Source organism: Protomyctophum parallelum (assembly GCF_964188405.1).
Source record: "Protomyctophum parallelum genome assembly, chromosome: 17".
Classification (NCBI taxonomy): domain Eukaryota; kingdom Metazoa; phylum Chordata; class Actinopteri; order Myctophiformes; family Myctophidae; genus Protomyctophum; species Protomyctophum parallelum.
The window spans coordinates 39,881,779-39,905,895 of NC_139719.1; the positions used below are offsets into that span (position 1 = coordinate 39,881,779).

The 24,117-nt window shown below is 46.0% G+C and overlaps 4 protein-coding genes across 4 annotated transcripts in view; 2 read left to right on the forward strand and 2 right to left on the reverse strand.

Annotated features, from left to right (window-relative positions):
- The window catches only part of LOC310874973 (kinesin-like protein KIF19), a gene marked incomplete at both ends in the record, with an annotated part of 80,653 nt that extends 73,487 nt beyond the window's left edge, over positions 1-7,166 (reverse strand). The window contains 2 exon segments of the mRNA XM_083787952.1: positions 3,129-3,209; positions 7,128-7,166. Of these exon segments, the coding sequence (XP_083644078.1) occupies positions 3,129-3,209; positions 7,128-7,166 (120 nt within the window).
- Positions 7,167-11,915: 4,749 nt separating this feature from the next.
- LOC310874760 (mitochondrial inner membrane m-AAA protease component AFG3L2-like) lies at positions 11,916-13,904 on the forward strand (the record flags this gene model as incomplete). Its single annotated transcript, XM_083787623.1, has 1 exon — positions 11,916-13,904. One exon carries the CDS (start codon positions 11,916-11,918, stop codon positions 13,902-13,904), a length of 1,989 nt encoding a protein of 662 aa, XP_083643749.1.
- Positions 13,905-19,295: 5,391 nt separating this feature from the next.
- On the forward strand, positions 19,296-19,910 carry LOC310874761 (proteasome subunit beta type-2-like; the record flags this gene model as incomplete). The annotated part of the gene is made up of 1 exon (XM_083787624.1): positions 19,296-19,910. One exon carries the CDS (start codon positions 19,296-19,298, stop codon positions 19,908-19,910), a length of 615 nt encoding a protein of 204 aa, XP_083643750.1.
- A 3,289-nt stretch (positions 19,911-23,199) lies between these two features.
- On the reverse strand, positions 23,200-23,832 carry LOC310874083 (PRELI domain-containing protein 1, mitochondrial-like; the record flags this gene model as incomplete). Its single annotated transcript, XM_083786758.1, has 1 exon — positions 23,200-23,832. One exon carries the CDS (start codon positions 23,830-23,832, stop codon positions 23,200-23,202), a length of 633 nt encoding a protein of 210 aa, XP_083642884.1.
- Positions 23,833-24,117: the final 285 nt, after the last annotated feature.

Genomic DNA, 24,117 nt, shown 5'->3' on the forward strand with positions numbered 1-24,117 from the left:
TTTCACGATTAAAAAAAAAAAATAGCAGATCTACAAGCTCGTGAGCTTGTAGATCTGCTATTTTTCAATAGCTTAAGTATAACGTAATGCTTAAAACACCAAAAGGCGTTCCCGTCCAGAATGGGTTAACTGCACAGTGTGTGCCTCAGCGCAATGACTCATGTTTGACTAATGATGAAGTGAAAAACATGTCCCCAAGTATAGAGAGAGAGGCACTCTCAATTATTTATCCTATGACGAATAAAGTCGAGCCCCCACGTTATTGGCAAAACACTATGACTTCATAAATAAAAAGGTCACGATATTTTATCTTTAAAACCTTGGAAAAGGCAAGGTGTTAATGCACACAGCTCAGAGACGGGTGCGTATATCTATATATATATATATATATATATACAATATATATAATATATATACAATAAATATATGTGACCAGATTTGACTGAGAGACTGCCATCGCGCACATTCCAGCTTTTTATTTATTTTATTAGTTAATATCACAGGCAGTCTCTTCACATACTAGAGCATGTCTGAAATAAGTGTCAGAGCTGAAATCGACATGTAAATATGAAATAAATGCTTACACATGTAGCTAGGTGTAATGTTAGAGACCACAGAAGACATGTAAATATGAAATAAATGCTTAAACATGGAGCTATAGGTGTAATGTTAGAGTCCACAGAAGTGAACCTTTCAAGCCTCTTTTCTCAACTCGCTGTTTCTCTGCAAGACATCACTCTATAAGCCATATCTCCAAAACTGGTGGGTCAAACTGAACAACCAATATGTCAATTTGAAGCTATGATTCCCTGCTTTCATATGACATGAAAAAACGAAAATTCAAAAAAATCCAATGGCAGTCCCTCAGTCGAATTTAGTCACATATATATATATAAATAAAGGCAAGGATCAGACGTCTCCTCATGCCTGAATGGAGGTCTATAGAGCGTCGCAGTCCCACCCCCCCCTACCAGGGCCCAGGAAATGATTCCCCGTTCATTTTCCTCATAGACATTTCAAAAAGCTTTTATTTAAAGACCTTTTAAGCCTCGTACAAAGCCAACTCGAGTTGTGAGAAATCATGACAGTAAACAAAATGTTTCGAGCCGAACAGATCATTAGAAAGAAGAAGAAAACGGCAGGTTACAACACTTTTCTTTCTTGTTTTTCTTCTTTGTAATTATTTGTTTGGTCCAAAATATTGTGTTTTTATTGTCATGATTTGTCACGACTCCAGTTGGCTTTGTACGACGCTTAAAAGGTCTTTAAATAAATACTTTTTGAAATGTCTATGGGGAAAAATGCATTGGGAATCATTTCCTGGGCCCTGGTAGGGGGGGGGGGCGGGACTGCGACGCTCTATTGACGTTGCCTAAATAAAATTGGGATGGTGTGCGGGGGTCATTTTATTGTATTCTAGGTCTTTAAAACTTAAGTTTTCATCGTGATACCGACGAATAGGAACTGAAAGTTCATATAGGTTCAGTTAATCTGTACAGTGTTGAGACGGAAAATGAAGACATTCAGGTCTAAATGGGTTAAAAGAAGTGCCACCTTCTCTCTCCCTTGCTCTCTACGCCCACTTAATGCCCTCAATCTGCTTACAGCGGGTAGGAGTCCAACCTCAGCAGGCTGCCAGACACTATCCTCATCTCCGCTCATTCACACTGCGTCCATCATCATCATCATCATCATCATCTCACACAAACATGGGTGCTGTTGCTAAGTGGGCTCCCAGATATAATTGGCTCTGTGGTTAAAATGTGGCCCCTCGGGGACCTCATGCTGGAGCCAGTGGCTCTGTGGTTAAAATGTGGCCCCTCGGGGACCTCATGCACATGCTGGAGCCTGCCATAGTGCAGACCGTCTGATGTGATGCCAGACAGGTCAGGTCGTCGTTGGGTCCCATGCCAGTGAGACACAACAGTCCTATAGACTCCCCCCCCCCCACACACACACACGATGTTTTGACAGATAAACAAATAAATGCAAAAGTCAATTTCAAAAAGTTGGATTTGAAGTTTCTATCTAGAACGTAGAAACTAACGTAGCAACTAACAAGTGAGTAATTCTTTGAGTGGTGCAACCACTCCTACATCCAGCAATGTCCGTGTACCTGTGTACCTGTTTACCTGTGTACCTGTGTGAGCACGAGTGGTGTGCGCAAGCGTGAAATTGGAGAGGCTGCGCACGCAGCACAGAAACAGATCACATCTTGTGCTAAATAAATAGCGTCAATGCTAGCGAGCTAAAATATAGCCATCCTTGCTCTAGAAAGCAATTGCAATTGCAATCAATTCTGAATGACTGCAGAGATCTTTTGTAAAGCAGACATGTAACACATTGTCTGCTGTGTTGCTTTTCGATGTGTACAGTACACTGTGTAATTTTATAGAGGTATCTAAAGAGCAAAAAGTACGTTTCTCAACGTCAGACATCGGTGCTCTATTAGCGTTGAGCGACTGCAGTTCCTTCCAGCGGTGAAATGTCCACTTTAAAAACACTGTGTGCTGCCTGTGTGACCCCGAGGCCACGCTGTGGATGCATTATAAAACACTGTGTGACCCCGGAGGCTGTGGATGCATTATACATGCAGAGCAGAGGCTGTCACTCACAGAGGAAACGACACTGATCGCACGCACACACGCATGCACACACACACACGTGTGTGTGACCCAGAAAATGTGTGCGTGTGCGCGTGTTGCATTCACACATGACGTAAGTCAACAGGATGCTAGACCACATACCGACCACATGCACAGACACAAACACACACACTCATCAATCAATCATCACAGTCCATCAATCAAACGCACTCCATCCGTCAATCACTCTCTCTCTCTCTCTCTCTCGCTCGCTCTCTCTCTCTCTCCCGTGCATGTGTGTGTGCGTGTGCGTGTGTGTGTGCGTGATTGCGTGTGTGTGTTTTCAAACCAGCAGCACTAGCACGCACAGAGACACCGTCACGCAAAGCTGCATGTAACTTAGAAAGAACAGATCTGCACGCTAGCAATGTGTTGCGTCACGGCGTGGTGTTGGCGTGGAGATCTGTTTCTTTTTCGACACCATAGAAATTAGGCTTCAACAACAACAGAGAATGGTCTCTCTCTCTCTCTCTCTCTGTGTACCTGCTCGTCCACTCTGTGGGCCACGACGGTGGCGGCCTCCTCCTGCTCGGTGTCACTGATTGGTCTGATCCTCAACGCCACCTGGAAGAGACGCAGAGAGAAGGCCAGAGGTCACATGTTTGGGATGGTGAAGCTCTGATGCTCCAGAAGAGCCGCTCATCATTACCATCTGAGCGGCGGCCATCAGCTGGGAGAAGCTGAACAAAACGTCCCTCTCCAGAGCAACATTAGTGGCTTCCTCCTGGGGGGATCCCGAGACGTTCCAAGGCCAGTGAGTCGATGTGTTTCCTCCAACTGCGCCTTTGTCTGCCCCGGGTCTCCTCCCAGTTTGTATTTGTTGATGAAATTGTTGTTTCCATGTAGTTTTCGTCAGTGACAAAAGGTAGTCGACGAACATTTTTCATCTCAGTTTTACTCGACGAAAACACTGTGAGACAGATATATGATACAGCATTTTAAGTCTTGTGAAGAGTTGTTAGAAGGTGCTCTTTAGTTCTCCACAAAAGAAAGGAGAAAAAACATCCATTATCAAAATGAAAATGAGTCCAAGAAGGTCGTCATGGCTGATCTTAGTATAATTCGATTTTTATCTTTGTGACGTTAACAAATCTTCAATATACCAGGACGGGTCACAGAACTACAGATATCAGGGCAGACAGGGACACGTACTGTGACATTTTAGCAGCTCATCACGGAACATGTTCTTCCTTCTAAACGTTCACACAGAGACTCAATTATGCAGCTCTGATGGGAAATGAAAAGAAAATGAATGAAGAGGCATAATGACAGACAGACGGCCACAGAATGTGCAGGCAGGGACATGATTTAATTTAGTTTTAGTCACATTCTGTCACCACGTCGCAGCGCGTCGTGTTGTGAGCTTGTAGATCGGCTATTTTCAGCATGCAAGCAAGTGCAAAATGATTTGTCTTTTACTTCTACTGGATCTCTTTAGCGATTTATAGCAGCGGAGCACGTATAGCGACGGATCGGATGCTATCCCGGACGTGGCTGAAGTAGCTAGATGTAGCCAAAACACTCCTGAGGCGATCGACAACAACGGGAGGTATGATTAACTCTAACGCGACTATACAGCGACAGGACCGCGATGGGCCGTCTGACACATAAGGGGGGGGTCCCTGGAACAACATATTTTAAGATGGAAGTCGGTGGTCAAAAGGGTCATGATTTAGAAGACATGTGTAGAATGTGGTCTCGGGTATTTCAATGGTCTCAAAGTCGATACGATTTGTCACACACGTTATTACCGCAGTGAAATTTGTTCTCCGCATTTGACCCATCTCTTGGAGCGGTGAGCCGCAGCCAAGGAGCGGTGAGCTGCAGCCGTGCCGCGCTCGGGAATAATTTGCTTTGTAGATTTGACCCCCCCAATCCAACCCTTTGATGCTGAGTGCCAAGCAGGGAGGCATTGGGTCCCATTTTTACAGTCTTTGGTATGACCCGGCCGGGGATCGAACCCCCGACCTCCCAGTGTCAGGGCTGACACTCTAGTGGTTATAAATATATCTGAGTGTTCTGTATAGGGCCCACCAGAGAGAGCATGCAGCGGGCCTTTAGCCCATTACTTTGGTGTTTTAACTAAGCATTATGTTATACTTCAGCTATTGAAAAATAACAGATCTACAATCTCGTAGCACGCCACTCGGTGGCACGCTATGAGCTTGTAGGTCTGCTATTTTTTTTTTTAATCGTGAAGATGTGCCTCGAATCTTTGAATATATATTCTACCAGAGCGAACGTTTTGAACTCATATCTTTGCTTCTGCGGGGTCCCTGGAACAACATGCTTTCAGATGGGGCTCGGCAGCCAATTACATATAATTTTTGGGGTCCTTGACATGAAATATTGAGCACCACTGACACAGAAACATAGGGTTTTCAGAAAACGTGTAGGACTTTATAGACATTGTTTGTTAATTTCGACGTCAGGTCTACTCTAAATGGGTTAAACGGGCCCCATTATTCAGTCAGCACCTTTATAGTGTGTCATGTAAAGTGGACAACAGTAGAGGCCTGCAGAGGGAACTAAAACCAGTTGAATTATTCAGACATATGCAGGGCCGCAGGACGTTACTGCATAAGCATCGCTGTTCTGGAGGCTGATGGACAAACCCACGTGTGCTGCTTCAGAGAGCCAACTTTAAATAAGCATTATGTTAGCTATTGAGAAATAGCAGATCTACAAGCTCCAAGCTCCATCTACAAGATCTACGAGCTTGTAGGTCTGCTATTTTTGAAAAATCGTGAGAATGCGGCACAAATCTTTGAATATATATTCTTTCAGAAGACTTTTTTTCAGGCCTAAATGGGATAATGTCGTGGCTGTCGGGCAGAAACCTCTTCCCACTGAGCAATAAAGCCCATCACACACCGTCTGCGACCGCCGCGTGTCAAAACAGCCGCCTCCATTATTTTCAATGAACCTATCGCACACCGGCGGCGTCCGACGCACGCTGGCGCCTCGCCTGGCGCGCCGATAGAACCAGTTCTATTTTCCAGGCGGCGCCGCGCGGCAACGCGTCGCGCCGCGTCGGACGGAGCCGGTGTGTGTTGGGCTTAAGTTGGCTTTTAGACGTCTAAATGACCGTCTAAAAACTGGGGTAAAAATAGTCTAGAAATGAAAGTTTTTTAGCAGTCTAGGCTTTGAAACAACGTCGTTTCAACGTCTATATATAGACGGTCTACATTTAGACCTTGATTAGCCTGGCTAATTAAGTTTTTAGACCTTTTTTTGCCGGTTATTACATCTAATATATTCTAACTTTGTGAGGGGCACTATATATATATATATATATATATATATATATATATACATACAGCCTCTCCAATATATATGGATTTTGAAGATATAACATCATATGGTAGCCAAGTCTATGGGATTTTGAGAGCACTTGTGATGTAACTTGTTTGCCAGTGAAGTCTATGGACTTTTAACCCATTTAGATGCGAGGCTGATTATTAATCCTAAACGTTTTCGGAAAAACCTGTCAGTGGAGCTCAACCCCCCAAGAAGCAAAGATTTGCGTTAAAAACGTTCTCTCTGAAAGAATATATATTCAAAGATTTGCGCCCCATTTTCACGATTTTATAAAAATAGCAGATCTACAAGCTCGCAGGCCTACAAGCTCGTAGTGCGTATTTGTCAATAGCTAAAGCCAAGTCCATGGACTTTAATGTTTGTTTAGGGGCACTAAAGAATTGCATAAGACGTCATGTGGTCGATGTAGATACGTATAGTGGGCGCCCCGGCCCTCACTTCACGCAAGTGTGATTTATTTTAACAACAACAAAGAAAACATCCTGATATCATAATAGCGATAAAACGCCACTCAGAGGAATTAGAAATAGAATCCAAACTATAATAAAATAAATTCGTTATTTATTGCAAATAGTAGGCCTACACAGTGAAATCATCTGTCTGTTGATACATGTATCCATTGACTCTGCAAATAGAACCAAATGGACTAATGAAATGGCTAAATACCTTGCACAAAAAATGTAGTATTGATACAATTGATTATTTGCATTGCAAAACGATACGATACATAGTCAATGTTGCTGTTTTCATTCCGATATACTTCGATTTTTCGATGCAGTTACATTATCGTTACACCCCTAATGTTCTGTTCATGTAATATTTAAGACCAGTCAATTCCACAGCATATACGTATATTGCTTTTCTTATTCTTCTTCTCCCACTTAGTAAATAATAATAATGCAACACTGAGGTGACAATAGTCTTTTTTGTGGGCGTTTGCCTTGACCAGACTCAATCGGGGGACACTGTGTCATTACAATAAACAGGGCCAGGCGCCCCTGAATAGTACACTGTACTATTCATACATACTGTATGTGTACAGTGTGCCTACAGCCTAAAGCATACAGTGGCAACAACAACAAGTGCAATCCATCAATATACATGTATATATTATAAATGTACAATATAAATGTAGACTACAGACTACTTTTAACAACTCACAGTGAGCTGGTGGTCCTTGGACTCCCCGGTGTCCTTCATGGCGTCTGGCGGACAGTAGAGCCCCTCTCCTGGGCTGACACAATGGTGACTGTCGATCAGACAGCAGCCCAACTATAGTGACCGGAGGGGCTCAGTGTCTGCTGCATGGCCCCTCTCTCTCTCTCTCTCTCTCTGTCTGGGCAGCCTGCAGGGTGTACAGGGGGTCTGTCTGGTGGTGGTCTGTCTCTCTCTCTGTCTGGGCAGCCTACAGGGGGTCTGCTGGTCTGGATGTGGTGGTGGTCTTCCTCTCTCGGCAGCCAGGGCAGGAGGGTGTGCAGGTGGCCTGTCTGTCTGGTGGTTATACAGGCGTCTACAGCTGATATAGTGATAGTCCACTCTGGCTGGTTCTGCAGCTCAAACACTGCAGGACCATAACTAATAATAACTATACGGAATGTAACGGAAGATAATGTTAATATAGTCCTGTCATTTCACTGATAACTGCAATGGATCGCTGTAAACGATATATGCAGCAGCAGCATGCACACGCCGTCGGCTGGTGGTTGCCTGGTCGCTATGTTTACTGTGTCGCAACTATAGTCTCTCTCTCTCTTTCTCTCTCTCTCTCTCTCTCTCGTCCAAACGCGCGTCCAATGGTCCCAGCTGTTGTTTGTTTTGACCCTGTTCCTCCTGTGTACAACAACAACAACAACAACAGCAACAAACAACCAAAAAAACTGCCACAATAATGTACGGCAGGTGTCGTCACTCCACCTGCTCTCTGCTGTCTGTATGAGCCAGCGCGCCCCCCTCGCCTTCACTCTTATCTTCACTGTGTGTGTGTGTGTGTGTGTGTGTGTGTGTGTGTGTGTGTGTGTGTGTGTGTGCGCGTGTGTGTGTGTGCGTGCGTTGTCCCTGGAGATGCAATGTGGCGTACACACGACAGTGAATTATTTTTTTGCAGCACCATGTTGACACCTGCTGGAGTAGAAGATGTACTGCACATTAGTGTTCCAAAATCGAAATAGAATATTAGTTTTGCTTTTAATGTGTGTGTATATATATATATATATATACATACATACAATAAAAATAAAAAATATCTGTGATCAAAGAAAAGAATCAAATTGAAATACATGAGATTGTTCTTTATATATATATATATATATATATATATATATATATATATATATATATATATATATATATATATATATAGATTATATAATATATATAGATTATATATATAAAGATGTATTTAAATTTGAAGATGTCTTTGATCACAGTATTAGTATTCCCTGTGTCGTATGTATTGCCTATGTGTGTCTGTGGATGCTAATAAAGATCAGCATATGGCATCATCGCTGGTGTTGTGCCCTCGACTTTTTAAGTGTTTTATTTAGGTTTTAGTTGTTTCTTATTTTTATTTCTTCAAGGCAGCTTGCTGGGAATTGTTCTTGCATCATGTGTCGCCATCGGGAAAACTAATTGGAAATGGAAGGAGTAAATAATCGCAAATACTCTCCGCACTTCCTAAAAGGTCTAAGGAAAAGCACAGCCCAGCTGAATGGGAATACATAACAAATGCTGGAAAGCCTCGGGATTATCCGCAAAAGAAGCCGGGCAAGAGGATCCAAAGCCGGTAAAAACAGACAGCAAAAAATAACAATTTTGGAAGGACACAGACCGAATCCTAAACATAGGAGGAAACGGGTGAGTGTCCTGTCTGAAATACGCTTTGAAAAACCGGAGCGAGAGCAGCCCCGAATGCCAAAGCTAACCCTCTGTAATGCAAGATCTTTGATAAATAAGACTGACGAATATGAACTATTGCTGCAAACGCTAGATGCAGACATCGGATGCGTTACTGAAACGTGGGCTCACGATAACATACCGGATGATTCGCTGTCGATCAAGGATTACCAGCTCTTTAGGAGAGACAGAAATGGAAAAAGTGGAGGGGGCGTGGCTGTGTACTGTCATGATAGACTGCAGGCAAAAAGGAGAAGGGACCTGGAGAGCGATGACATTGAGTGTGCATGGGTCCAAATACAACCGCGTCGGACCCCCAGCAGTGTCTCAACTATGTTTGTGGGGAATCTGTATCACCCGCCCTGGGCAAACAAAAAACTGTGCCAGGATAGAACTCTGGAGTATTTAATAAACACTATAGACGCAATTAAAGTGTCTTTCCCTAATATGGGATTATATTTATGTGGAGATTTCAACAAATTGCCCACAAAAATGTTAACCTCCTCCCACCCTGATATTCGGCAGGTAGTTAAACGCCAGACCCGAGGGCAGGCCATCTTGGACTTGATTTTTACAAATATGGCCAAACTGTACAGTCCCCCATCCACCCTTGCCCCCCTGGGTGCCAGCGACCATAAATGTCTGGTGTTGAGCCCATTAAACACAACAGGGCAGAAACAACAGGTGAAGCGGAGGAGGGGCCGGTTAGTGACTACAGAAAGAAAAGAAGCTCTGTCAACATGCATCGCCATGACCAACTGGTCTGCTGTATATGAGGCTGAGGACATCACCGCCAAGGCAGCAAGTTTTAATAACTATATACAGACAGCAATGGACATATGCATGCCTGTGAGACAGAAAAAAATAACAACTGCGGACAAACCATGGATGACGGAGAAAATAAAGCAGGCTATAAAGAAAAGACAAAAAGCCCATAATAAATGGGGTAAAGTGGGAAAATGGAGAGAAATCAGAAACTCCGTCCAAAGACTCATACACAAGGCAAAAACCAAATATTATAAAAATGAAATGCAAAATCTAAAGAAAAAGAACCCTAAGGAGTGGTGGGACTTTATAAACAAAGGCCTAGGACGAACTAAATCACCGGAAGTAAAAATCAGAATACAGGGAGTAGAGGAAAATGAAGTTGCAGAAGCTCTGAACAATTTATTTTCCAAATCATGGATTGAGACAACGCCCTATTGTGTCTACCCCTTACCTAGACCTCCCACACAGAGTGACATCTGCAGCATAGGTGAGATGAAGCTAGCCCTTACTCGGCTGGACCCCCGGAAAGCAAGTGGGCCGGACGGCATCCCAACCTGGCTGCTTAAAGAACAGGCAGAGGACCTGGCCCCGGTCATTACACATCTGGCCAACTGCTCTTACCAACAGGGGTGTGTTCCCAATATATGGAAAGAGTCAAATGTCTGTCCCATACCCAAAGGCCAAGACCCTGGCTCAATCTCAGACTGGCGTCCCATCTCTCTAACCTCCTGTGTTGGCAAAATAATAGAACGTTTTGTCTTGAAAAAACGTATGCCCACAGTGCTCAACGTGTGTAAAAACCAATATGCATATCTGCCCAAGCACAGTACCACAACAGCCTTAGTCAGAGCAATGCACACCTGGCTCACTGAGACCGACTCTAAACCAACAATGGTCAGAGTACTGTTGGCAGATATGTCAAAAGCATTTGACCGAATTGACCACGGGACCCTGATGCAAAACATACTGGACTTAGCACTATGCCCATCTCTGACAGCCTGGCTACACAGTTACATCACAGGGAGGAGACAAAGAGTGGCGGCAAATGGGGCCCACAGCCCCTGGATTGAAGTCACATCTGGGGTGCCACAAGGGGGGGTCGTCTCCCCATATGTCTTCCTCCTCTATATGGCTACCCGGGACGCTGTGTTTGAGGACACTCTTGATGTTGGATACGCAGATGACATCGGGCTGTCGAGAGCGATTCCCATATCTAGCATCATGTCAGACACATCAATGCGCCTGGAGGCACAAAGGCTGGACGAATGGGCAGAAAAGAACAAAATGATGCTCAACGGGAAAAAGTCGGTTGAACTCAGAATATGTTTCTCACGGAACCCACCACAACCTCCCCCGCTTATGCTGGGGGGACAGGAGGTACCTGTTGTGGAAACATCAAAGTATCTAGGATACCACCTTGACCAAAACCTGACTGGAGATGTGCACATTGAAAATGCAATAAAAACTGCCTCTAAGCGGCTGCACTATCTCACGGTTATGGCGAGACACGGACTACCTGCAGATGACCTCGTCACCATCTACACCACTCTCATCAGGCCGTGTCTGGAATACAGCTCAGTGCTCCTAGTGGGCTGCTCTAAGAAACAACAGGCAGAGCTAGAGCGAGTCCAGACACGTGCCTGCAAAATCATCAAAAGGAGAGCTGGTAACATCTCACAACCCCTACCATCACTCCAGAGCAGGAGGGAGGAGGCTGCAGTGAAGATGGTCAAGGACATGCACGATGAACAACACCCTCTGCATGACCTGCTACCTCCAACACGAGGCAGCTGCACTGCCAGGACTTTGAGGAACCAACACAAGCTGGCTGAACCCGAACCCAAGGCCAAGACCAACAGGCTGAAAAATTCAACAGTGCACACTGCAGTCAGGCTATATAATGACACTATTTAGCTGCACAAAAACACAGTATAGTAACACAGTATGGCCACCTGAACTGCATACATGACCATGCTCTGCTGCCCTGAAAATGTTTAACCTTATAATTGTGTGTTTTTAGTCTATTTTATTATTATTATTATTACCATGTATCAATTTGTAAAGTTCTGCAGTTTTTTCAGTGGGGCCTCGGCTCCACTGCAAGCATGAATTAATAAAGTCAAAGTCAAAGTCAAATCTGTGCCTGTTTTGCTGGGACCAAATGACCACAAATGACCATATCTCTTACGTCATACATACTACGGCCTATATAACCATGTCCAGCAGCTAAGCAGCTATTCTTAATTCTTGCTTTGACAAGTTCTGCTGGAAAACAGGAATCAGAAGACCATGACCTTAAGACGGAGAATTAAGAAGCGAAGGGATCGTCAAGTCTACCCTAGCTGGCACAGTTGTTTGCAGTTCTGTTTGTACTTCCTGAGCGGAGTAGCCCTCACCTACTATTCACTCTACCACGACGGAGGGAGAGAAGTGACCTGGAAGGACTTTGGCAACAACTACCTCGCTAAAGAAGTGGTCGAACGCCTCGAAGTGGTGAACAAGCAGTACGCCCGAGTGGTGTTCTCCCCGGGGAACACGCCGGTGGACGGCTATGTGTGGTTCAACATCGGCAGCGTGGAAACGCTGGAGAGCAACCTGGAGGCCGCTCAGAATGAACTGCGCGTCAAGTCGGTCGACAGACTGCCCGTTCGCTACACCACGGCACGCGACTGGACGTTCCTCCTGAGCTGGATCACGTTCTTCTGCATCATGTGGGGATGCTGGCATTCTCTGAAGCCCGGCCTGGGCATGGGCCAGCTGTTCAGCATCAGCAAGACCACGGCCAAGGTCGTGAAGGACAAAATAGACGTCCGATTTAAAGACGTGGCCGGCTGCGACGAGGCCAAACTGGAGATCATGGAGTTTGTCAACTTCCTGAAGAACCCAAAGCAATACCAGGACCTGGGAGCCAAGATCCCCAAGGGGGCCATTCTGTCGGGACCTCCAGGGACAGGTAAGACCCTGCTGGCTAAAGCCACAGCTGGAGAGGCCAAAGTTCCGTTCATAGCCGTCAACGGCTCCGAGTTCGTCGAGATGTTTGTGGGCGTGGGCCCCGCCAGGGTCAGAGATCTGTTTGTTCTGGCTCGTAAGAATGCTCCCTGCATTCTGTTCATCGACGAGATCGACTCCTTGGGCAGGAAGCGAGGCAAAAGGAGTCCTGCGGGGGGTTATTGTGAAGAGGAGAATACACTCAACCAGCTACTGGTGGAGATGGACGGGTTTAGCCCAACCACAAACGTTGTGGTGCTAGCTGGAACCAACAGACCCGAGGTACTGGACCCGGCTCTGAGGAGACCTGGACGCTTCGACAGACAGATCTATCTCAGCCCTCCAGATATCAAAGGCCGGGCGTCCATCTTCAAAGTTCACCTCGGGCCCCTGAAATTGGACGCCGACACGGACAGTGATGCACTGGCCAAGAAAATGGCCACTCTTACGCCCGGTTTCTCAGGCGCCGACATCGCCAACATCTGCAATGAATCTGCCTTGATTGCCGCTCGCTATCTCTCGGACGGCATCAACCAGAAGCACTTTGAACAAGCCATAGAGAGAGTCGTGGCGGGCTTAGAGAAGAGGTCTCGGGTTTTACAGCCGGAGGAGAAGAGGACGGTTGCGTACCACGAGGCCGGTCATGCTGTAGCTGGCTGGTTCCTGGAACACGCCGACCCACTCGTCAAGGTGTCCATCATTCCCAGGGGTAAAAATCTGGGCTATAACCTGTACGTTCCCAACGACCAGTATCTGTACTCCAAAGAACAGCTGCTGGACAAGATGTGCATGTCTCTGGGCGGACGAGTGGCCGAGCAGATCTTCTTCGAGCGAATCACGACCGGAGCTCAGGACGACCTGCAAAAGGTCACACAGAGTGCGTACGCCCAGATAGTCCAGTATGGCATGAACGAAAAGGTCGGCCTGGTTTCGTTCGAGCCACAGCGCCAAGACGAGGTGTTCCTGGAGAGGCCCTACAGCGAGGCCACGGCGAAGCTCATCGACGCCGAGGTCCGCTCTCTGATCGACGGCGCTTTCCGGCGAACCTACAGCCTCCTGACGGACAAGAAGGCCGACGTGGAGATGGTGGCCCAGCGTCTGTTGGAGAACGAGGTTCTGGACAAGGCCGACATGGTGGAGATGCTGGGGCCCAGGCCCTTCGTCGAGCTGTCCACGTACGAGGAGTTTGTGGAGGGGACCGGCGGAGCCGACGAGGTCATGTCCCTTCCAGAGGGACTGAGGGACTGGAACAAAACGAAAACCGTCAAGACCAAGAGCAGGAATCGATGAGCGGGGGATTGAGCAGATCTCTGCAGGAATATGAGCCCGCACGGACCCCCATAACTCTGAGTTACAGATCTGTAAGGGATGTAATTAGTATAGTTCGGCTGTGTGGACCCCCTGGAAACCAATCAAGGACCCCTGGGAACCACTGTTCTGGAACAGAGTGACTCCACCTGCTCTAGATTCTAGAACCTTTTCTCTCTGCTGAAAGGATTGTTGTGAAGTGTTTCCCAAACAATGGGTTGGGTCGCAAGTAAATATCCTTTTTTTTCTACGTTTCCTACATTTTTTTGAAATTATTATTTCAAAAGATGTTTTAAGATAACAAATAATCCTAAAAATAAATACATTTTTGTAAAGAATCTTTAAGAAATAGTGAATAGTACATATAATATACAAGCTCAAGCTCTGTCAATGTCAAAGACCTCCCGGTTTGGTAGAATTACAGACCTGTAAAGGCTCATTCATAGTCTGGATTTTCGGTGGTGAGGTGACCACCGCTCCGGTGGTGAGCTGACCACCGGAGCTGAAATAACATTGAGCGGTGGCGAGTAAAAACAGAGAGAAGGGCTGGGGCGGTGGTTTGCTCTTCACAGCGGCTCGTGCATGTCATGTGGTAGTTCGGTGGTCACCTCACCACTGAAAATCCAGACTATGAATAACGCTTAACGGTCCACTTTGTTCCCAACTATTATTAATTTTACCTGGGGACCACAGCCCTCAAGGGCTCCCCGGGCGGACCCCACGTTGTTCTAGAATCTAGAACACGTTGCCCTGACGTAAACAGGTTGTAGAACTCCCTCTGCTGCCAAATTAGGATGGCTGAGTGGACTACTAATTAGTGTCTGACGGACACTTTTGAGCCTTTGGGGAAGACTGAGACAGGAAAATAATCAGACCTGTCTGAAGTGAGTAGTAGGCTACTGTACTGTACTGTACTGTACTGTACTAGCCCTCCTCCCTGGCCTGTTTGTGTCTGTGTCTGTGTGTTAGGCTGTGCAACAGCGACACTTGGTGGTGTCAAACAAACATCCAGGTACACAGGGACAGACAGACCCCCAACCACACACATAGCTGTCTATAGGAGTGGTTGCGCCACTCAAAAACACCCAGCTAATCAAACCCCCAGAGGGTTTGATTGAGAGGCAGAATTCAAGTTTCATTCTGACTTGTATATATAGAAAGGTTTACTGTTGATTACAGCTGCTTTGTAGATGTGAGATGATGAACAAACCAGTGTTGGAGATTGTGAATGATCTCTCCACCCCCTCGCATCTATTTAACCTCAGAATGTATATTTCATCCACCTCTGAATGTATTATTTTGCTAGATTCATCAGATTTTAGACACTTAAACAATTATAATACACACATGATGGCACCAATAAACCATAATTTCAGTAATCACTAAAAAACCAGCCCTCCCATTTTGGGTCATTATACAGCCGGGAAAATGTCATAAAAGGTAAAATAAAACTTGCTCACAACAAGCTCACAATTAACACATCACACTGCATTGTAAGCTCATAATTAAAAGAAATCACACCTGTGTGAACTGAGTGGTGCAGTATATCTCTCCCTCCCTCCCCTCTCTCTCTCTTTTATGCACACTCCAATTTTGCCCCTATTGGTACCCTAAACATAGGGACCGACATATTGCTGTTCTTTGGGGTGGGTACTCAAAAAACAGGCATCCCTATAGAGCGTCGCAGTCCCACCCCCTTTCAGAACGACGAGTGGCCCAGGAAATTAATCCAAATGCATTTTGCCCATAGGCTTTTCTTAAAGTATTTATTTAAAGACGGTTTACGCCGCGGACAAAGCCAACTCGGATCGTGACAAATCATGACAATGAACAACACTATGTTTTGGGCCGATCAAATAATTTATAAGAAGAAAAACAAAACAAATAGTGTTGTCTCCTGCCTTTATTTTCTTCTTTCTAATGATTGTCTATGTTGTCTATCAGAGATGTCAATATCAGGGTTATCATATCACTGATATATGATATATGATAGAAGGAACACCTTTCGTTTGGCCCCGCCCACTGCTACCCGCACTGCTCACTTCACACCGGGTGTGATTTCTTATTTATCAGATGAGTAAAGATGCCGTGCACTAAAAGGTATAAACATGCATTTCATCAAACACACCAAAGTGACATCGTGCATATCTCCGCCAGGTGGACCTATGAACTTGAAGTCACTCAGACATACAGTATTGTATGACTCCATATAGTGCGTTGCAGTCCCGCCCCCTTTCATGACGAGGCCAGGTCTAGTCCTGCCCCCTTTCATGACGACGCCAGGTCCAGTCCCGCCCCCTTTCATGACGAGGCCAGGTCTAGTCCTGCCCCCTTTCATGACGACGCCAGGTCCAGTCCTGCCCCCTTTCATGACGACGCCAGGTCCAGTCCCGCCCCCTTTCATGACGAGGCCAGGTCTAGTCCTGCCCCCTTTCATGACGACGCCAGGTCCAGTCCTGCCCCCTTTCATGACGACGCCAGGTCCAGTCCCGCCCCCCTTCATGACGACGTCAGGCCCAGGAAATGAATCCCAATGCATTTCAAAAGGTATTTATTTAAAGACGGTTACTCCGCGGACAAAGTCAACTCGAGTCGTGACAAATCATGACAACAAACACAATATTTTTGGACCAAACAAATAATTACAAAGAAGAAAAACAACAAAAAATGTGTTTTGTTGTTTTTTCTTCTTTCTAATTATTTGTTCGGCCCACATTTTTTTGTTTGTTGTCATGATTTGTCACGACAAGAGTTGGCTTTGTCCGCGGCGTAAACGTCTTTAAACTTTTTGAAATGCCTATGAACGGAGAATAATTTCCTGGGCCCTGGTAGGGGGCGTGACTGCGACGCTCTATTTGAGCAAGGTTTAAGCCCGATATGACCTTATACTGACTTATGTAATTTATGATACAATTATAAATAGCTTTCAAAACAAAAGATAGATTCAGCATATATGGGCAACAATTTGATCGTATTTTTCTATTTAGAAGTAATGTTAGCTGTATCTCTAAGCTGAATGGAAAGTAAAAATCACACCCGTGTGAAATGAGGGGCGCTCTTGTCATCGTAAATCAATTCATGTTGGTGGACATTTTACATTGCTGCATAAGTTACTGTCCCTTATTGGCCAAGCGCTCCCAACCAACATGTAATTGGTTAGCCGATTTGCATATGACGTAAGTTTTCCCTTCAATGTCGTTTTGATGTTTTGATGTTTAATTTACGTCATATTTATCGGAATTCTGACGTCATTTCTCCGTTCAATGGCAAATCGGTTGTTTAGTCAGCCGCTTCCATGTTTTTAAAGGAAGTTATGCGTGTGCATGTGCATGTCGAGTGAACTGAATGAAGTCAGTTGGAAATATAATTCCATATTCGACCAGGGGAGGCGCCGGGGAGGCTCTAAAGCTTTTCAACTGAAAAACATGCTATAAACAACCGATGTAAACGCTCGTTTAACCGTTTAAACTTGGATTTTCTTGGCCATTCATAAGGAGGGAGTTCCAGGGGGTCCCCAGCTAAATGATAGTTTGGAACCAAATTGACCCTTATTGGTCTGTAACTCTTGAGAGTGTACAAATGGAACCAAATTTGGTTCCATTTGTACACTCTCAGAGTTAAATTAACATTGATTTATGAATATAAATCGGGGTCCCAGAGATAGAAATGTAATTAAATGGGGGTCGGTAGCCTAATGCATGATGGTCCCTGAGGGTCCTTGACATTAAACAGGTTGAGATAATCACTGCTAGAGCCGTACAAATCTTCTCTTATGGGGGGTCCCTGGCATATGTTTTCAAATGGGGGTTCTCTGGCCTGATGACCACTGTGTTACGTCATCCCCGAGTCATAGGCCTGTACTTGCATATATAACAACGCCCGGCGTCCTCGCGCCGTAACCGTTGGCGGCGCGTGGTCTTCCTGCCGAGCTATGTTGCGGAGCGAGAAGCCGAAGAGCTACATCACAGTGAGACAAACCAGGAAACGCAAGGCCCAGCGGAAGGACTCTCAACAATGGTTCCGTCGGATGCAGAGTTGGCTGCAGAGTGTCAAGCTGCCATGGGATAAGAAGTTTCACGCCAAACTCATGCATGGAGCATTGTTCGCATTGTTTTTAGCATTTATGGTTTTCTTTTCATTTCTATTCATTACTTATTAGTAGTTAGTTACTGCGAGACGAGGGAGGTCTAGCCAACACCAACTCGCGATACCTTGGATCGCTTGCCCTCCACAATTTCCTATCCAACATCAAGTTCTTGAGCTCTGCAGTGTTGTCAGCCGCATGCGTCAAATCCACACAGAAACAGACAGATGGCTAGATCAGATGCCGATGGAGGACGGAGGACTCGTCTGAGGATGACGTAGCGTCGTAGAGGTTATTTCTCCCCAGGGAACTCTGGTGGACGGGTGTCTCTCCGATGGACGGGTGTATGTGCGGTTCAACATCGGCAGTGTGGAACCTCTCAGAATAACCAGGAGGCCGCTCAGAAGGAGCTCAGTGTCCAGACAGCGAACACAAAGTAGTGATTGATTGATCAGCTGATCTACAAGCTCACAATGTGACTCACAATAGGGGCCCCTTGACACAGTCATCTGTGACTATCGTCATGCCAGACCCCTGACTATAGTGTGCAATGTTATTAACATTAAAAAAAAAACTCCAATGACTGACCAGAGCGAATGTGTAGTGGCAGGGCGTTCCAGAGTCTAGGGTCGACCGTCTCGGGGCTCTGGCTGGGATCAGGATGTAACAGTATGGCTGAATGAGATCAGAAGCCCATTTTGGGCTTTTAAATCGACTCCAAAGAGGCGAGGACCGGGGTGAAAGTTATGATCACCCCCTCACTCTCACTCGCTATTTCATGAGCTTATTTGTGTTTCAGTGGAGGCAAGCTGGATAACCATTCAACAAAAATGTTGTTAGTTGAAAAGTTTCCTCAAACACTATTTCTTATGTTTGCCTGCTCTGACACTCGCCTGAACAGTCTGTGACGTCAGTTATATATGACATCATAATGTGACATCTATGGCGTAACACTTCACATTTGGGCAAGGATTCAGCCCCGATCTAAACCCATGGGTTTCAGCCGGGAAAGTTATTGGTTTCCGAGTTCTTCCCCGGCCTGTCCGAGAAAGGAGCTTCTCTATAGCCTCTATAGACTGTGGACGGTGGTCTTTGAAAGGAAACAGCTCAAGTAAATAAGTTGTACTCGGAATTTAATATTTCTATTTTTGGAGACTTTGACAACATTTCGAGGTAGGAACTGTGATGTCACCGCCAGCACACGAGACAGGGAGCATATAAGATCTACTACACCCATTTATCCGTAAACCAAATATCGTTCACAGTTTTCCCGATACGCAATCTGCACAATGGAACAGTTGATCGCCATACAGGGCTCGGACTTCGTCCTGGTCGCGGCCGACACGGCCGCGTGCCGCAGCATCGTCCAGATGAAGCAGGACCACGACAAGATGTTCAAGCTGAGCGAGAAGATGCTGCTGCTCTGCGCCGGAGAGTCGGGCGACACGGTGCAGTTCGCCGAGCTCATCCAGAGGAACGTCCAGCTCTACAAGATGAGGAACGGCTACGAGCTCAGTACGGCCGCCGCCGCCAACTTCACGCGGAGGAGCGTGGCCGAGTACCTCCGGAGCAGGACGCCGTACCACGTCAACCTGCTGCTGGCGGGCTACGACGAGACGGCCGAGGGGCACCCGGCCCCGGAGCTCTACTACATGGACTACCTGGGCTCCATGGCCAAGGCGCCCTTCTCCGCCCACGGCATGGGCTCGTCCTTCGTCCTCGCCGTCCTCGACCGCCACTACAAGGCCGACCTGAGCAGGGACAGGGCGAGGGAGCTGGTCGAGATGTGCGCCGAGGAGCTCAAGACGCGCTTCGCCATCAACCTGCCCTCCTTCCGCGTGCGTCTGATCGACAACGGCGGCATCCAGGACCAGGAGAACGTCACCGCCGGCGCCAAGAAGTGACCTCTTTCCTGTCCAGACCAAACTAATCCATCCCCCCCCCAGGGCCGGTAGCGTTTTTTTTTTTGTGTTTTGTGGTCTCCTAGTGGCCGACTCTTACAGCAGTTCATGGCTCGACCAATGGTAGTTTGCGACATTGATGCATTATTATCCCATTCTGAACAGGCACCCATTTTGGTGTCAGCATCATGTTATGCTTTAGCTATTGAAAAATAGCAGATCTACAAGCTCATAGCGCGCCACCGAGTGGCGCGATACGAGCTTGTAGGTCTGCTATTTTTTGAAAAATCGAAGAACGACTGACATTTTTAGAATCTGATCTCAGGTCAGAATGGGTTCATCAGACCAGTGTGTGTCCAGTGGAAACCTCGTATGAATCTGATCTCAGTTCAGAATGGGTTAAGGGCCTTGCAAACGTGAAGCGAGGAACTCAGGCGTTGTTGCCTGGATCAACACAGGTCTCCTCCAGGGTCAGGTCTTTTGAAGAGGGTCTGGATCAACACAGATTTCAACCTTACTACTACTTTTTACTACTAGGACTTATCGGAGGAAATTATGTAAAAAAAAAAAGCACATTTTTAGCAGATCTACAAGCTCATAGCGTGCCACCGAGTGGCGCGCTATGAGCTTGTAGGTCTGCTATTTTTGAAAAATCGAAGAACGAACTGACATTTTTAGATTTTAGATCTCAGGTCAGAATGGGTTAATCAGACCAGTGTGTGTCCAGTGGAAACCTCGTATGAATCTGATCTCAGGTCAGAATGGGTTAATCAGACCAGTGTGTGTCCAGTGGAAACCTCGTATGAATCTGATCTCAGGTCAGAATGGGTTAAATGAATATGTTGTATTATTGCAACGCCGGGTGTTACGCATGTGGTGACCACAATGACCTAACGACTTGGACAGAAGGAAGGGCACTGGGCGAACAACTTCACTACAACAAACGGGGCAGTGATTTATACCGTATAGTCTAGATTATATTATACACTATGCTCCAGAACGTCACATTATTTTTTTATTTTGTACCATTATTGTCCTTTATGTCCAATGAGAGGTGACTGTTGTTCTTTATGTCCAATGAGAGGTGACTGTTGTTCTTTATGTCCAATGAGAGGTGACTGTTGTTCTTTATGGCCAATGAGAGGTGACTGTTGATATGAAATATGCCATGCATTGCAGTTAGTTGGCAGAGAGGTCAATTTGACCGTTTTTCCCCCGATTTTGAAGTCGATCATATTTGCCCGTGAAGCTTTCAGAAGGTTCCCCTTACATGACCATCATCATCCATCAGCATTCCATCATCTCAGAATGTTTTGACATCTGAAACATTTTCTAAATATGAATTTTAAGCACATAATAATGCTACTTCTGTCTGATTTTACTTCAGACATGCTAGTGTTAAAACATTGGTTCTTGTGGTATATTGGAACCACAATTCATTAAACTAAACTAAACCTGAGTCTCTTGAGAGACCAACAGCTGCAGGACATGTCAGAACATGTCCTGCTACTGCTTGTGTAGGTCATTTAAAACACTGGTTCTCAACATGGGGTCCTCGAGGACGTTAACAGGTCTCGGAATGTGTTGAAAAGGACCTGTGAGGGTGTGTGTAGGCTGGGTCCCAGAGATAGAAACTGAGCCGAGCAACTGTACATTTTCCCTACATTTTAGTCGACTAAATCAACGGTAGATTGAATTATGATATTTAGTTGACTAAAACTAGACTAACACTAAAACATTCTGGGTGACTAAAATGTGACTAAAACCAAATTCAAGAGACTAGGACTAACACCAAAAACAGCACTGCAATAAGCTCCCTGTTGCAGAGCAGCAGACGTGTAGCAACACCAGAGCAGTAATGGCAGTAATACCGACCGGCCAGGCGGTCGGGTCAAATGGATTTCGCCCTCCCTCCCAAAACGCACCTTTTTTCCTTGGCTTTCAATGTTATTTGATTGTACAGTATATGCTATATGTTTTTCTATGCTCTGCTTGATGTACCGGTATTTGTATTTAGCATTAATTTATTTGGTAACACTTTACAATAACGACCTGTTATAAAGCATTTATAAACATTTATAAGCAGTTTGTAGATGAGTAATAAATCATGAACAGACTGTTTGTTGACATCCGTAAATGTTTACCTAAACATTTATAACTATGTGAATAGTTTACTACTTACTAATACCTTACTAATAACATATAAATGATGTTTAAACATAGTTATACATGTTTAGGTAAACATTTACGGATGTCAACAATGATTGTTCATGATTATTAGTATTACTCATCTACAAACGATTATAAATGTTTATAAATGCTTTATAACAGGTCGTTATTGTAAAGTGTTACCATTTATTTTGTTGTGAAGCACTTTGGTCAACCTTGGTTGTGTTATAATGTGCTATATAAATAAAGGTTGATTTGATTTGATTTGTATCATCCCTTGTTACCCAGGGGCAAAGGGGGTTGACCTGCATTTGTCATAACATACAAAGTTGTCCACCAGAAATAATATCTATGGATAGGATCACAACCTATATGGACAACTCGGTCAATTTTGTTGCGAAAGTCCAATATGGCCGCCCCCAATATTAGCCCCAATATTAGTCCTCTTTGTTTACGTTGTGCATTTCACTGGCCTCGTGATACGCCTATATATAAAATAAATAAATAAAATAAATAAATACATTTATTATATATGCCTATATGGTAACGGCATGGAATGGGTTCTGACCTGAGATCAGATTCTAAAAAATGTCAGTCGTTCTTAGATTTTTCAAAAAATAGCAGACCTACAAGCTTGTAGATCTGCTATTTTTCAATAGCTAAAGCATGACATGATGCTAACACCAAAATGGGTGCCCGGTCAGAATGGGTTATAGTAGACCCCTCACTCAAATGTGCACTTGCAGTTTGGGGCAACTCCAAAGCAAACTCCACATGCCCCAACATTGTATTTACCTGCCATAGTGTCAACTAACCCTTGTGTGGGATCTGTGGTTAGACTGGCATATTCGCCGATACTGATATGACAAATATCGGGTCAATAAGTAGGGACTAAGGGGCCCAGAAGTACTCACACGTGTGTCCTGTGTGTCATGGCCGCCTCCATGCATTTCCAATGGGAGTCTCAGGCTTCGTACACACATAAAGAACAACTGTGCTGTGCTCTGCCTGTGTTTCACGGCCGCCCCAATGCTTTTCCAATGGAAGTCACGTGTTTTTAGGTCAGAAACCCCGGCCGGCGGACCAAAATGAGGGCGAGGGTGTTTTGAAGCGAGCCTTCCGGTTACCCCTCATCCTTCATCGGTTGTGTCCCAGAGGAGGGGTCCGATCCTCCTCCTCCTCCATCATGCAGCCGGGACAGCGCGTACTCCAGCCCTTTCATGGCGTTTCTCTGGTTGGCCTTGTAGCGCGCCAGCGCCACCTCCTGGATGGCCCTGCTGAAGCCGAAGACGCCGGAGGAGATCCGCACGTCTCGTCTGAGCTGTGTGGAAGAGGTGGAAGAAGAGGAGGAGGAGGAGGAAGAGGAGGGCTGCTCCTCCTCGGACGCCCGGAACACACAGCGCTCCTCCACCTTCATGAGCGCCGCGTGGCTGACGTTGGTGGTGTACGTGGTCAGGCTCCTGGAGACCGGGTCCACCACGGAGTCCTCCAGCAGGTGGACGACGCGGCGGGACGCGTTGTCGCCGCCGCCGCCGGCGGGCAGGAACCTCTGGGCCCAGCGGGGGGGCGCCAGCCGGCTGGTCTTGGTCAGCAGGCGTCTGGAGAGGAGGCGGCGGTCGGACGTCAGCTCCCGCTGCAGCACGTCCTCCGTCAGGACGTGCCCGCTGAAGGGGCTGGGGTACCGGCGCCAGAAGGCGGAGGCCACGTGCTCCCACGCGCTGCCCATGTCCGCGCTGCTGGAGAAATACCTGACCATGATGTCCTCTCTCTCTCTCTCAGGCGGCGTTTGGTTGTGGGGTCGGTGGGATCACAATGCGGCGACGCTCTCTAAGCACTGATGACACGCACGGCCCTTCGCTGACTCCATGGTCTGGCACATGAACACATTCTCTACTGAAACGATTAATAAGAATAACCAATAGTGTCAGTTGATCCAAATATGAAACTCTATATTTGGGCAAGGCTGATGACCTCATGTTGATGACCTCAGTGTGAAGGTCCATATTTGGGCAAAGGGGGAAGGACACAAATACTGTAGCCT